At 35.4% G+C, this 12,924-nt stretch overlaps 1 protein-coding gene across 2 annotated transcripts; it reads left to right on the top strand.

Annotated features, from left to right (window-relative positions):
• Positions 1 to 641: 641 nt before the first annotated feature.
• On the top strand, positions 642 to 5,007 carry LOC139898770 (inositol-tetrakisphosphate 1-kinase 3-like). Of its 2 annotated transcripts, none has more exons than XM_071881539.1 (10): positions 642 to 1,108; positions 1,921 to 2,002; positions 2,127 to 2,159; positions 2,269 to 2,389; positions 2,478 to 2,570; positions 3,253 to 3,360; positions 3,474 to 3,650; positions 3,730 to 3,785; positions 4,418 to 4,502; positions 4,598 to 5,007. In XM_071881539.1, the coding sequence occupies exons 1-10, from the start codon at positions 900 to 902 to the stop codon at positions 4,693 to 4,695; spliced, it is 1,062 nt and encodes a 353-aa protein (XP_071737640.1). In that variant the 5' UTR covers positions 642 to 899; the 3' UTR covers positions 4,696 to 5,007. The 2 variants fall into 2 exon arrangements, with proteins under 2 accessions (XP_071737640.1, XP_071737641.1); XM_071881540.1 differs by having other exon boundaries at positions 1,044 to 1,108; positions 1,921 to 2,029.
• The last annotated feature ends 7,917 nt before the right edge of the window (positions 5,008 to 12,924 follow it).

Raw genomic sequence — 12,924 nt, 5'->3', positions numbered from 1 at the left:
TTAAACACTTTAAACTAAGGAAATCAAGTTTAGGACTTACCACCACAACCAAATCGTAGCTAGTGAGGAGATGAACAACTTTAATGCTAGCACTTTGACCCGATTCGAGCTTCTTCTTCCTTAGTTTGAGCTTTCTCACTCTAAAGTCTAATTCTCTCTCTAAATTAAATTGGAAGATGATAAGGTGGTTGTGAATGGAGTGAATGAGGCTCCCAAACTGATCCAAGGCATTAAATTCGGCCCCAAAGTGATTTTACCAAAATGCCCTCAAAATATCTAATAAAAAGGAAAAGGAGAAACTGTCGCAGACAGGTGGCGCGGCGCGCGATACCCCCAGTTCAGAATCCTTTTTGCTTTTAAAATATAAACAACACAACCCCGCTTCAAGTATCGTAATTACACTTATATACACTACAATTATTCGTGTCTTACAAATTGGGATTTTTTACAAGAGTGGAAAGAGGGTATTGCTAATTTAAACCTGTGCATGTCAAATGGAACCACAAGCAAGCAAGTGGCAAACAGAACCTTTTCCCAGCTCCAGGTTTCTTTGTCTATATATATATATATATCTATATTTCTATATTTACACATATTATAAAAAAATTGTATCCATATCTCTTATCTATATATATCCACCATAACCACATAAACACACAAATATTCACATTCAATTTCAGTTCTAGTTATATCCTTCCCCCTTTCATCCACAAATTTTGTCACTTTAATTGCCCCCGATTTTTCATCCTACATTTCACCTCAGTTTCCATTATAAATCACATAATTAACAACCAATCTCCGTTTTTGGTTCAATTTCGAGCAAAACCCACCTATCGTTTTCATCAATTTGGTTTAAATTTACAACAAATTCAAAATTTTGACGGTGAATTTGTGAAATTATGAGGTTGATGCACGAAATTGGGTATGAAATCGAAGAAGAAGGATTAGAAGAAAGGGAAATGATTGAATCAAGCAGTAGTAGTAATTGTGCTTCAATTGTTGAATTAGGGTTTCATGAGAAATCAATGAAAGTTGTTGTTGTTGGTTATGCTCTTACATCCAAAAAGATTAAAAGCTTCTTGCAACCAAAACTTGAAGGCTTGGCTAGGTAATTTGGTGAATCCATATCTTCAATCAATTTTTACATTAATTATTTTAATTAAGTAATCAATTAATTACCTAATTATTTATTATTATTAATCTATTGATGATACAAGGACCAAATATCATACATATATTTATATTTATCTCTTTATGTATTTTTTAAAGATGGTTTCTTTTAGAAATGTGAAATTGAAAATCAAGTAATTGAATTGGAGGATTATTTTGTAAAAAGATTATTAATTTTGAATATTTATATCTTTCTTTGACCTATAGGCTATGGGAAAATAGTTGACATGAACATTTTGATATTTTTTTTTTGTTTTGGATTAGGGGATATGTATTATGTATATCTTAATGCTCTGGTGAATTGCACTCAAAAATTTGAATAACAGATTATAGGGTTGTAATAGTTATAAGTTGTGCATGTTCTGTGATATGGGAAGATTCAATTTGTGTATCTATTTGTATGTATTCCTCTTGTATTATATGTGTGCTTAGCTCCGATTTTGTTATTTGTGTATATTTTGTAAACTTTGCAGTAGTTACTTGGAATATAATACATGATTGTAAAGATTCACAAGGTGTATTGCAGTATATGCCTAGTTGAGTAATGTTCTTTTTGGCTTTTGGTGATATGATGATATAAATTGACATATAATAATTGAGTCAAGACCCTTGAATTTGTATGTTCTGTGTTTGTTTTAAAAAAATTATCTTTTTAAAAAAAAAACTAATACAGTACTAAATACGGAAATATATGATTTAATTAAATAAACAATTATATGGTTTAATTAGCTTATTCTTGAGCTCATGCAGGAATAAGGGAATATTTTTTGTTGCTATTGACCAGACAAGGCCCCTTTTAGATCAAGGTCCATTTGACATTGTGCTGCATAAGGTGTGAATACATATGTCAACCACCATGGTGAACTTTTCATACTATTTTCATATATATATATTTTTTTATTTTGATATTTGTTCGTCAATACTTATATGTTTTTACATAACTTGTTATTTTCCAGATGACCGGGAAGGAATGGCGTCAAATTCTCGAGGTTGGTTCTTGTTAGCTCGTCTTATGTACTGCAAATAATCCTCCTTCAAAGCTTTGTTATGTTCGTCAGTTATTTTAAATAGGCTAATATGATATCTCTGTTTTCAAAGGAGTATCGGCTAACACATCCCGAAGTAACCGTTCTTGATCCTCCAGATGCGATACAACATGTTTATAATAGACAATCTATGCTTCAAGATGTAGCTGATCTCAATTTTTCTGATTCATATGGTAATAACATATTTTGCAATAAAATATTTGTCACGTTATGAATACTAGTTTTGATTAATCGGTTCTCACATGTTAGTAAACGTTGCAGGTACAGTAGGCGTCCCGAAACAATTAGTGATAGAAAAAGATCCGTATTCTATCTCTGATGCTGTTAAGAAGGCAGGATTATCCCTTCCTCTTGGTATGTTTATCATCTTCTAACTGAACACTTTAGGGAAAGGATTAGAAAAGCTCTAATACATTTTGTCAATATTATCAGTTTAGCTGTTTCCAACCCGTCCCTGGTCACCACTAAATATTCGTCCTAAATAGGATTCAAACCTGAGACCTCTTGCTAGGAACTCAGGGCGGGCCCCAACCACTGGGCTATCTTTAGTGAAACCAAGGTTGCAAAAATCGCTACTCTGGGAGTACTCGGTCGGGACCTTTTTAGGTTTTACTCGTCAACTCGGTTAGTACTCCGATGTTGACCAAGTTTGACTTTGACCGAGTTTTGGCTGAGCGTAGAGCGATTTTCCGAGTAATCTTTGACCGACTTTGACCAAGTTTGACTGAGTTTGACCGTGTACTAGCTGAGTACTCACCGAGTAATTCCGAGTTCTACAACACTGGCCAAACATTATGACATTGTGTAGTTGTTTGATAGACTGTATTGTCAAACTCTGCAGGACTTATTTGACATTCTTTCCCTTATAATAATTTGAAATGATATTCAAGATGCATTTAACTATTAACTATTGTATGAATATGAATATGAATTGTTAATGTCATGGTCTAAATATACAAAGTCCAATTCCTTGAAAATTATTTTTTCAGTCATTGTAGTTTCTTTTAGCATAATCTAATTTGTACATTTGTGTCAGTTGCAAAGCCTTTGGTGGCAAAATCACACGAGCTATCACTCGCGTATGATGAGTATTCCCTTCAGAAGCTAGACCCACCTCTCGTTCTTCAAGAATTTGTTAACCATGGTATGTAATTCAATCAAAATTACTAATTTTTTCTTTCTTGTAAGTTATGTTTATGATTTATGAGTTTATGAATGTCGAAATGTCACATTTATTGTTGATGTGTTTGGTTGTAGGAGGTGTTTTGTTCAAAGTTTACATTGTTGGTGATGCAATCAAGGTTGTGAGGCGTTTTTCATTACCTGATGTTACCAAACGTGAGCTGTCAAGAAATGCGGGTGTATTTCGTTTTCCGAGAGTTTCGTCTGCTGCGCAATCAGCAGATGAAGCGGATTTAGACCCGTGTATTGCTGGTACGTTTCTTGAAATGTTACAAACTCACCAATCACGTGTGAGCATTTGAATTCTGATTTGTTTTTTGTTTTGTTTCAGAGCTTCCTCCACGAGCCTTACTTGAGCGCCTTGCCAGAGAACTTCGTCGGCGACTGGTATTCCATTATTGCCCTTCTGTCTTAAATTATATAAAGAGGACTGTTTTCAAAATAACATATGTTACCCTCTTTTACCAATAACAACAATGCATTTTAACCATGGTTGCAAACGCCCGTTGCGGCTGTTTGGTGACTAGCGCACCCCGTTTCGCCCAAAGACGTCTAGTTAGTCGGTCACCGCTAAAAAGTCGGGTCAAAGTCGGTCGATGTCAGTGAAAATTCAACTTTTTATTTGGCCTTGTTCTAGTGTAAACAACAATCCCAAGGCCAATTAAAAATTAGTTTAAAAACACCAACTTATATATATTATTTAAACCATCACCGCGTCATCTTATTTTTAATATATTAATGTTTATAATATTTATGTTTGAAATATTTATGTTTAGTAAATTTTTATTTAAAAGTCAATGTTGGTCAACTTCCGTCTTGTCCTCGTCTCGACCTACTCGACCTTTCAAGGTCCTGACTAACTCGTCTCCGTCTCCCGCCTTTTTCACCCTTTGATTTTGACTATTAGTGGTAAAGAAAAGTTATTTCTAATTTTTTTTTTAAGTTCATTGCTATTTTGCAAAAATAGACCTAAAAGGTCTTGTTCATCTTCTTGGCCATTTATACATTGGTTGGTTCAGGGACTTCATTTATTCAACTTGGATATGATTCGTGAGCATGGAACCAAAGATCGCTTTTATGTCATCGACATAAATTATTTTCCCGGTAATTCATGTTTTAATAGCTCAACCACACGCCTTTTATCCGTATATCACCATATATTAAATTTATGAAACTAAATTTGGATGTTACGTTTGCAGGGTATGGTAAAATGCCAGAATACGAGCATATTTTTACAGACTTCCTTTTGAATTTGGCTAAAAGCAAGTACAAAAAACGCTCCGCAAGTTTACCTTGAAAAAAGACTCGAGATTTCAATAAACGCACCCCACCACCAACAAAATTCTTGAATTGGTTCGAGTCCTTCAACTCTGATGGCCATCTATGGTGCAACTGCTCGTGATGGCCAAATCGTATGCAGCAAGTTGAGATATTTGCCTGGTTCAAGCGTATGTATGCAGCAAGTTTACATGGGTTGTAGATATGTTAACCGAAACGGTACATGGTTGTGCTTGTGTACCTAGACACCATATAATATACATTTTGACTGCATGATCGGTTTTGTTTTTTCACTTATTTTCTCTTATACATCGCGTTAAGTTTTTTTGGTTGTTTTTTTCTAAGACACTAGTTATTTATTACCAGTGATGAAGCAAAATGTTTATACACATGAGAATTAAAAGGCAGGTAATCAAGGGTTGAATGTGAAGTCCCCACATTTACATTTCCAACTCATGGGCTTGTAATTAGAGATAACGTCTCTTCTTGTATTTGGGTCCTTTTTGTTGTTTCCAATTGGGACTTGAATTGGTTGACATTTAGTACACCATCTACAGTACCTTTTCCATTCACATATTGGTGGTCTTGATCCTATCAATTCATCTTCATTCTCAGTTATCTGCATTTACACACATCAAGACTTCACACAAGTTTCTTGAAAATTGAAACATTTTTTTTACAAGCTTAAACTACATGATCACACATTATATTCAGTTACACAAGTTTCTTGAAATCCTACTGATTGGACTTTGAAATCTTGTCTCAATTATCTGCGTATATCTTAGGGTGACCATTCGGCTGTGTATACCTAAGTAAAAATACCCCGTTATAGTTTGATTATTATGGTCAAATGTAATCAGTGATACGTTAGAGAATACGTTACTCCGTAGTAATTGATAATCTGATTGGTTCTTGAATTTTGTAATCGCTTTCTCAATTAAGTATATCGATCCTGCAAGCCTCGGGTATCACGAAATCTTAGTTGGAATAAGACAAGAACAAAATTTGATTTCAGGCAAGAAGATACAAATCTGAGTGTATGAAAGAATGTTTCTGTATTTCGTATTGAAAGCGAGAATTTTCTGGATGGAAAACACACCAATTCGGTTGCAATTCGAAAATGTGTATCGAAAGAGTGTAACGAAAGAATGTATTTTTTCGTTTTGGAAGGAAAATTTGTTACCTGAAAAGGTATAACAGTTGGTGGAAAAACTCGTTGGGATGTGATTTTTCGGTATATGATATAGTACCCATAATTTTCGAGCGTGGGGCGCTGTCCCTCGACCCCGCGAGAGGCGGCTTCCCCTCAGGGATGTTGCCCCTTGGACCCGCAAGGGGGCGCGACTCCTTTGCCCCCCGCAATTTGTGCGACAGAACTCTTACGTGCATGCACTCCATACTCTCAAACCCGTTTTGTAAGCATAACTAACCAACTCTTGCTTTCAAGTATATCCCATTTAACCAAAATAATTGTTAGAGGACACTAAAATCAGTAACATGGTGAAATTCATATAGATCTAGGATTGATGTCATAGGGATATATAATTAATAAAACTTGAAATCAAGTGAGATGAACACAGGTTAAAAGTCTAGTAACAAACTGATACGAGTTTTGCATGCGACAAAATTCAAGTTTCGAAAACAAAAGAAGTAAAGATGTAGGTTTGGTTACGAAGAGAGAACTGAAAGAGGAGGTGTGTACATCACCTGTAATTCATTGTTATTTAGCTTGGAGTTTAAACCACCTGCAATTGTTGAATATGAAATATCTTCAGTTCAATTCAATTGACACTTTAAATTATTAATTAATGGTCTTTAAATGCAAAAGAAAGTACCAAAAGCTAGCATGACAAAATGTGACATTTTTAACATAAATGACCAAGAACAGTTTTTTTTTTTTTTTGCATGCACATTATCAATTAAGATTCTTTTTACAAACATCAGTTGACAAATTGTCTTTTATTCGCAAGCTGACCTTTATCTTTATATAACTATTGAGAAATGGTTAAAAAACAAAACCATATGGATATATACTCAATATTAGTAATTCACTTTCTGTACATATAATTGTTAAGATATAATTGTTAAGATTGTATATGTATCTGTGTGACATTGTATATTTATGTTTGTGCATACATATGTGGAATAAATGATGAGCATGTGAAAATGAAAAGGATTTTTACGAACCTTGAGGTATAAATCTTGCATGGGTTGAACTTAAAATCAGAAGAATGGCAAAGAAAGTTATTAAATTATGAATTTTGGAGCAAACGGATGAGCTTTGAGTGCACTTCATCATCTAGTATATAGTTGTTGAAAGAAACTTGATAAGAGTTTATATATTAAACGAAAAAAGGTGTTGGTTTAGTGCTGGTGACCTGACTTTCTATAAGGGAGGTCAATTGTTGGACCCTAATGAGCTGCAAAACATTTCTCTTGAGGTTACCCGCCAATTTCATTAGCTTCTGAAGTGTCGGACGTCTTGCGTTCGAGCCTCATCCGAGGGGGTTTTACCACTCACGATGCTCGTATGGATTTGTCGTGGGTGTTCACTTTTGAGGGGCGGCAGGACTGTCACATTTCGTCTTTCGAAATGCGGGTGGATGAGTTCTGACATTGCGTTCGGCAGTGACTTGTAACCTACTTAAAAAGGTGAGTACCTTTTACACAGGTATCCGTGCGACTTAATCGGATTATCTGTCATCGTTTTGAATTTCAACTTTTTCTCTAACCAACTTTAAATGTGATGTTAGTAAGATTTGAATCTTAGACGTTTTGTAAATTGTTACTATTGACGAATCTATGATATTATTTTACGGGACAAAAACAATTTCACAATAATAGAGGTATGCTAATTAGCATATTAACTAAGACAAAAATGATGAATAGTAATCGGGGGCATTTTCGTTCTTTCACATTTTTCCCCCTTTTTTCGCTTTTTTTTTCCTTTTCGCAAGTAAAGCCCCCAACCTTTGTTCAAAAATTAAAATCGGCCCCCAAAACAGGGGGTAAAGTGTCAAATAACCATTTTCATAAAAAAAATCTTAACTAAACTCCACCCAAATATCCAACGGGTCATATCTTCTCGCTCGCAACGAGTTAAATTTTTCCGACAACATCGTTAAACTAGAAATAATTTTAGGACCACAATGTCACTAACTATAGGCAAAATGGGTGCTTTTTAAACAACGATAAATATTTGAGGTACTTTTCATACACGTTGATTTTGCGTTAAATTTTTAAAAGTCGACAATTCCATAGCCAAACGCGGAGATGTAAAATAACATTTAAATCTTTGACGGGTTATACTTTTTAGTTCGACTCGAGTTGCGCTTCAACGACATAATCGTTAGCCACAAAATAATTTCACAAACTAAACACAATAAAATACATTGAAAATCGAACCCCCAGCGCTAAGCGAGGGTTCGATAACTAGTTAGTAACTATATGTTTAATTACACTAAGACTCAAACATAAATATAGAAATGAAAATAAAAATTAATTATCGAGGTCGGCTGACCCAACGGCCCGTAATAACTCCACCAATTTTTTAAACGGTAATATAGACATCGAATGGTCTTATTTGTAACCCACACGCGTGTTAGGAGAAAATTAAATTTGCGATGATGTTGACAGTACCATCGAAGGTTGGAAAAACCCTCAGAGACCTTCCCAAATCGCATTGATGTTGGCAGTATCATCAAATGTTGGAAACTCCCTGTTTGGAGTAAGAATCGAACCCGACTTAACAGTACCTCAAGTAAGATCTTAGTCCATATCACTCAAGCCAAACTTCGATATTCGATAGTAATAACTCCACCGTTGATGATGTATTAGAACTCCCTAGTAATTCTTATTGTTATTAGAGTTTTTATATACTAAAATGATTGATAAAAATATGTGGTAGCCCGGTGACTAGCAAACAATATGAAGACCATGGTACGTGATGTAACCTTCACGGTTAATGAGATAGAGAAGGATCAGTGAAGAAAGAACACGTTTTTTTTTGTCAGCGCTTTTGTTTTATACACCAACCTCTTTCTTTTTAACATCTTTCCAAAATGATACTGCTGTTATTTATTCGTTTATATTTTTATATAAATGATTTTTTCTGCACATTTCAATATATTTTCAACATGTATTTTACTTGTTCAACTATCATTTCATGTTTTTTTTCCTTCTAAATTATCCCTTTAATATATTATAGCAAAAAGTTTTACTAAAATGTTTGTATAAACTTATTATTAAGGGCATTTTAAACATTTTAGGTAGAACAAGTAAAACCATGGTGAAAATATCAATTCCCAAATACCTAGTAATTAATCTTTTACTCCGTACTAATTGAATGACAGCCCTATGAGTTGTCGTTAACATGTATTAAGTAATTGTACATGACAGTTATTAGTTATTTTTATAAAGGCGGTTATCAAAATTTACAATATTTTAAAGGATGTTAACGACAACCTTTAAGGCTGTCGTTAGCATTTTCCTTGAATTAAAGGGAAGATAAAAAAGATCATTAGCTTTATTATTTAGTTTATATTTGATATTTGATCCTTCTTAGGTTCAAAGTCAAAATTTGTACTAAATTTTCAACCCAAATATTTTCTATCCCTATTTTTTCCTATATAAAATATCACTTTTTTGTTAGATAGATTTTATAGGAATATTCTTGAGTATGCTAAAAAAAATTCGTTAATTCTGTTGGAATTTTCTTGATTATTCTGAGTCGCATACCTCGGGTATCAATTGTGCTCTAAGGGTTTATGCCAAATCTACCGTATAGCAAATTCATTAAGATCTTGTACACATAAGACAAGACTTCATTCCCCGACTTCTTAGCTTATGACGGTAACTTATACATACTTTCTTGTAATATACAGAGTAACTTTTTTTTTTTAAAGTCAAATACACACTCATGTCATGAATATTTACGAAGGGTGCTGATATTTCCAACCTAATTTTTGATACTTCCACCATTAATTTAAGCTTCTTCCTAAAATGCCCTTGTCATCATTTCATTATTGTATTTTGAATTAATTAATTTATACAATTATATAAAAAAGAAAACGAATCCTTTCAAATCCTTACAATCCTTATTCATTTTTAATTATTTCACGCTTGATTAAAAACAAGAAACGAATCAAAATTTAAATAAATGAAATACTCCGTAGTAAAAATAGCCACATATATGTAAGACCCTAATATTTATTGTACAGAGCTGTAAATAGAGTACATGAAGCGTGGGTGACGTTGTGCATTAAAACTGAGGTCAGAAGCTGAGCTGGGCAAAGTGCGCTCAGCGCACACATAGGGGTGCGCGTGGCGCACTCCTCACTGTAGCCGGGTTCTGCTTGTTTTAATTACATATTTTGATGGGCTTTTTGGTAATTTCACTTGTGGGCGAGTTTAAGGCCAGTAGGTCAGTTTTGGGAGAGTCATAACTCCATTATCAACAACCTTATCCTTTCCACTTCAATTTTAGAGAGAGAGTGAGATTCTTGTGTGAGAAAGCTCAAGCCAAGGAAGGAGGAGCTAGTTTTGGGTCTTAGCTCGAGTTCTAAAGTTGCCCACCTCCACTCTAGCTACGTTTTGGTTGTAGTGGTATGTTCTAACTTGGATCTCCTTACTTTGATTTATGTATGGGTTAGGGTTTGAGTAGATGAAGAACATAAAACCCATATTTGGTGATTTTGGGTGTTGTTGGGTAAAATGGAGTCATGAAGACTCAATGGTAACTAACCTAGGGTTTCAAAGTGTTAATTGATGTTTTGGGTCCTAATTGGTTAGTTAATCACTAGCACACCTAGTAAATTAGTAAATGGGTGTTAGATGGGTTAGTGGATGACCAGAAATGGGTGTGTTGACTTTAAATTAGTCAAAGGGCTAATGATTGACCTAATTGGGAAATATGGGTATGAAATACCCTAATTATGTAATAGTTAGTGTTGTTGGACCTTAATCACTAGCTTTTAAGTGATTAATGATGTTCTTGACCCTTAAGGGCGGTTTTGGTTAAAATGGGGCATTTAATGCATTTAAGTCATTAAATGCACATGAGAGAAGTGTTGGTATTTAGTCTAACAAGTTTGTTTGTTGATCGAGTACTTATTATATTAGGTACCTTGCTTTGAAGCTTGTGGAGGTATAAATCGTCACCAAAGATCGTTAAGGTGAGTGGAATGATTATATGCATATGTATGTAATGTATTTATTTGTATGCTATGGTATGAACCAAAGAGCCGGTAGTGCCATAGTATGTGCGGGCGTGCTATGATGTGAACCAAAGAGCCGGTAGCGTCATAGTACGTGTGTTGTAGTGTGAACCAAAGAGCCAGTAGCACTATAGCATGATTTGTTAGGGAGTGAACCAAAGAGCCGGTAGCACCTTAGCGTTGTTAGAGTGTGAACCAAAGAGCCAGTAGCATTCTAGCGTGAGTATGACTCGAGTTGTGATGTGAACCAAAGAGCCGGTAACATCATGACAAATGCGTATGGTGTGAACCAAAGAGCCGGTAGCACCATGACGCGAGAATGGTTAACCATGGTTGTGTATTTGTTTTGTAGCATATTATATTATGTCGATTATATGTTATTGATTACGCTAGTAGCGGTTTGTTGGAGATTATTAGCTTTGTAATTGAGATGGTATGCTAATTGTATTGCTAGCGTGTATGCGTTATATGTGTAAGTGATTGTAAGTAGGTATATTATATATATATATATATATATATATATATATATATATATATATATATATATATATATATATATATATGGGTATAATTATTGCATTCACTGAGCTTTGCTTACCCTCTCGTTGTTTATCTTTTTATAGGCTCCGGCGGAGACAAGGGTAAGGGCATTCGTATGGATTAGAGATCCCGCTTGTTGTTTAGGGGACGCTTTTGGATGTTATAGCTTTTGGAGTTTGACCGAGATTTGGGTAGTTTAACCCCAAACACCATGCTCATAGTGTCGTTTGGAATTTAAACTAGTGTGGTCGAAACTCAAACTTTTGTATGAAACTCGTAAAACGGTCGATGTGGGCCCCGTTTTGTAAAACTAATTTTATTATTGAATCGTGTGAGTTTTAACCATTATAACATATTGTGAAAAGCGTTTCGTCTAAATATGTCGGGAAGTGGGAGATCTTTATTTGAAAATGGACAAAACCGGACAGAACTGAAAACGCCCTGTGCGCGCTGCGCACCCTGAGGTGGTGCGCGTGGCGCACTATTCTGTAATAAAAAAAAATTTGTTTCGCGTAATCAGTTGGTTATTGGTTTGGGTCGTTACAAGTGGTATCAGAGCATGGTCTAAGGGATTTAGGCGACTTGAGATAGGTGCCTAGACTTAGATTTATTTATGTATGCGCTTTATGCGGGACTTGTAGGAGACGGGTCAGACCGGGAGTTGATTAGTATTTAGGTTTATGTGAACTAACCTTGCGCTAATTGTTTTGTGTTGTGTTAGCAATCATCAAGCGAGATAGACGTTGTACTAGCAAGTTAATGCGACGTGCTCGCGTAACAATGATTAGCTACCATTGTTACGGGTTCAAATCGTGTCAAACAAGCAATGTACGACGATTGTTGAGCAAGATGGGGTAGTGTGGTGTATATACATATGTGTTAAGTCTTCTCGTTCGTTGCTTAACCTTTTCCGTTTTATAGTATGAAGACGAGAAACGGACCCGAGAACTATGAAGGGGGTTCGAGCGAGGATGTTGAGTTTACGGCCAAGGTTGAGGCCATTATGCAAAGGCGTCATGAGGCCTTCTTAGAGGATGTTAAGAATATGTTCTTGGATTCGATTGACGAACAAGTAGTCAATCTAGTCAAGGAACAAGTTAAGATTGTTCTTAAAGAGGATAACGCGGGAAGGCGAGACTTCCACTATAAAAACTTCAAAGATGCTCAACCTCCCACCTTTGAAGGTGAACGAGACCCACTCAAGAGTGCTTGATGGATCTCTGATATGGAGGGGGCTTTTCTGTACTAGTGAGTGCGCTCTCGATAAAAAGACGAGGTTTTGTAGTAGCATGATGAGGGGTGATGACAAGTTGCGGTGGGACGCGAAAATCCGACTTTATGGCGAAGAACAAAGTATGAGTTTGACGTGGGACGAGTTTAAAGAAGAATTTTTCAAGGAGTACCGAACTTCGGCCGATCTTTCAAAGCTTAAGGATGAGTTACGTACTTTAAGGCAAGGGTCAATGGATTTGAACACTCTCAAGTCCACTTTC

Source organism: Rutidosis leptorrhynchoides, chromosome 3, assembly GCF_046630445.1.
Source record: "Rutidosis leptorrhynchoides isolate AG116_Rl617_1_P2 chromosome 3, CSIRO_AGI_Rlap_v1, whole genome shotgun sequence".
Taxonomy (NCBI): Eukaryota; Viridiplantae; Streptophyta; class Magnoliopsida; order Asterales; family Asteraceae; genus Rutidosis; species Rutidosis leptorrhynchoides.
This window is presented reverse-complemented; position numbering and strand designations above follow the sequence as displayed.

Excerpts from the sequence above, each read along its gene's own strand:
- LOC139898770 (XM_071881539.1), top strand. The coding sequence starts at position 900 with ATGAGGTTGATGCACGAAATTGGGTATGAAATCGAAGAAGAAGGATTA. Across the intron at positions 1,109-1,920 it reads AAACTTGAAGGCTTGGCTAG|GAATAAGGGAATATTTTTTG; the intron begins GTAATTTGGTGA and ends GAGCTCATGCAG. Across the intron at positions 3,786-4,417 it reads GAGAACTTCGTCGGCGACTG|GGACTTCATTTATTCAACTT; the intron begins GTATTCCATTAT and ends TGGTTGGTTCAG.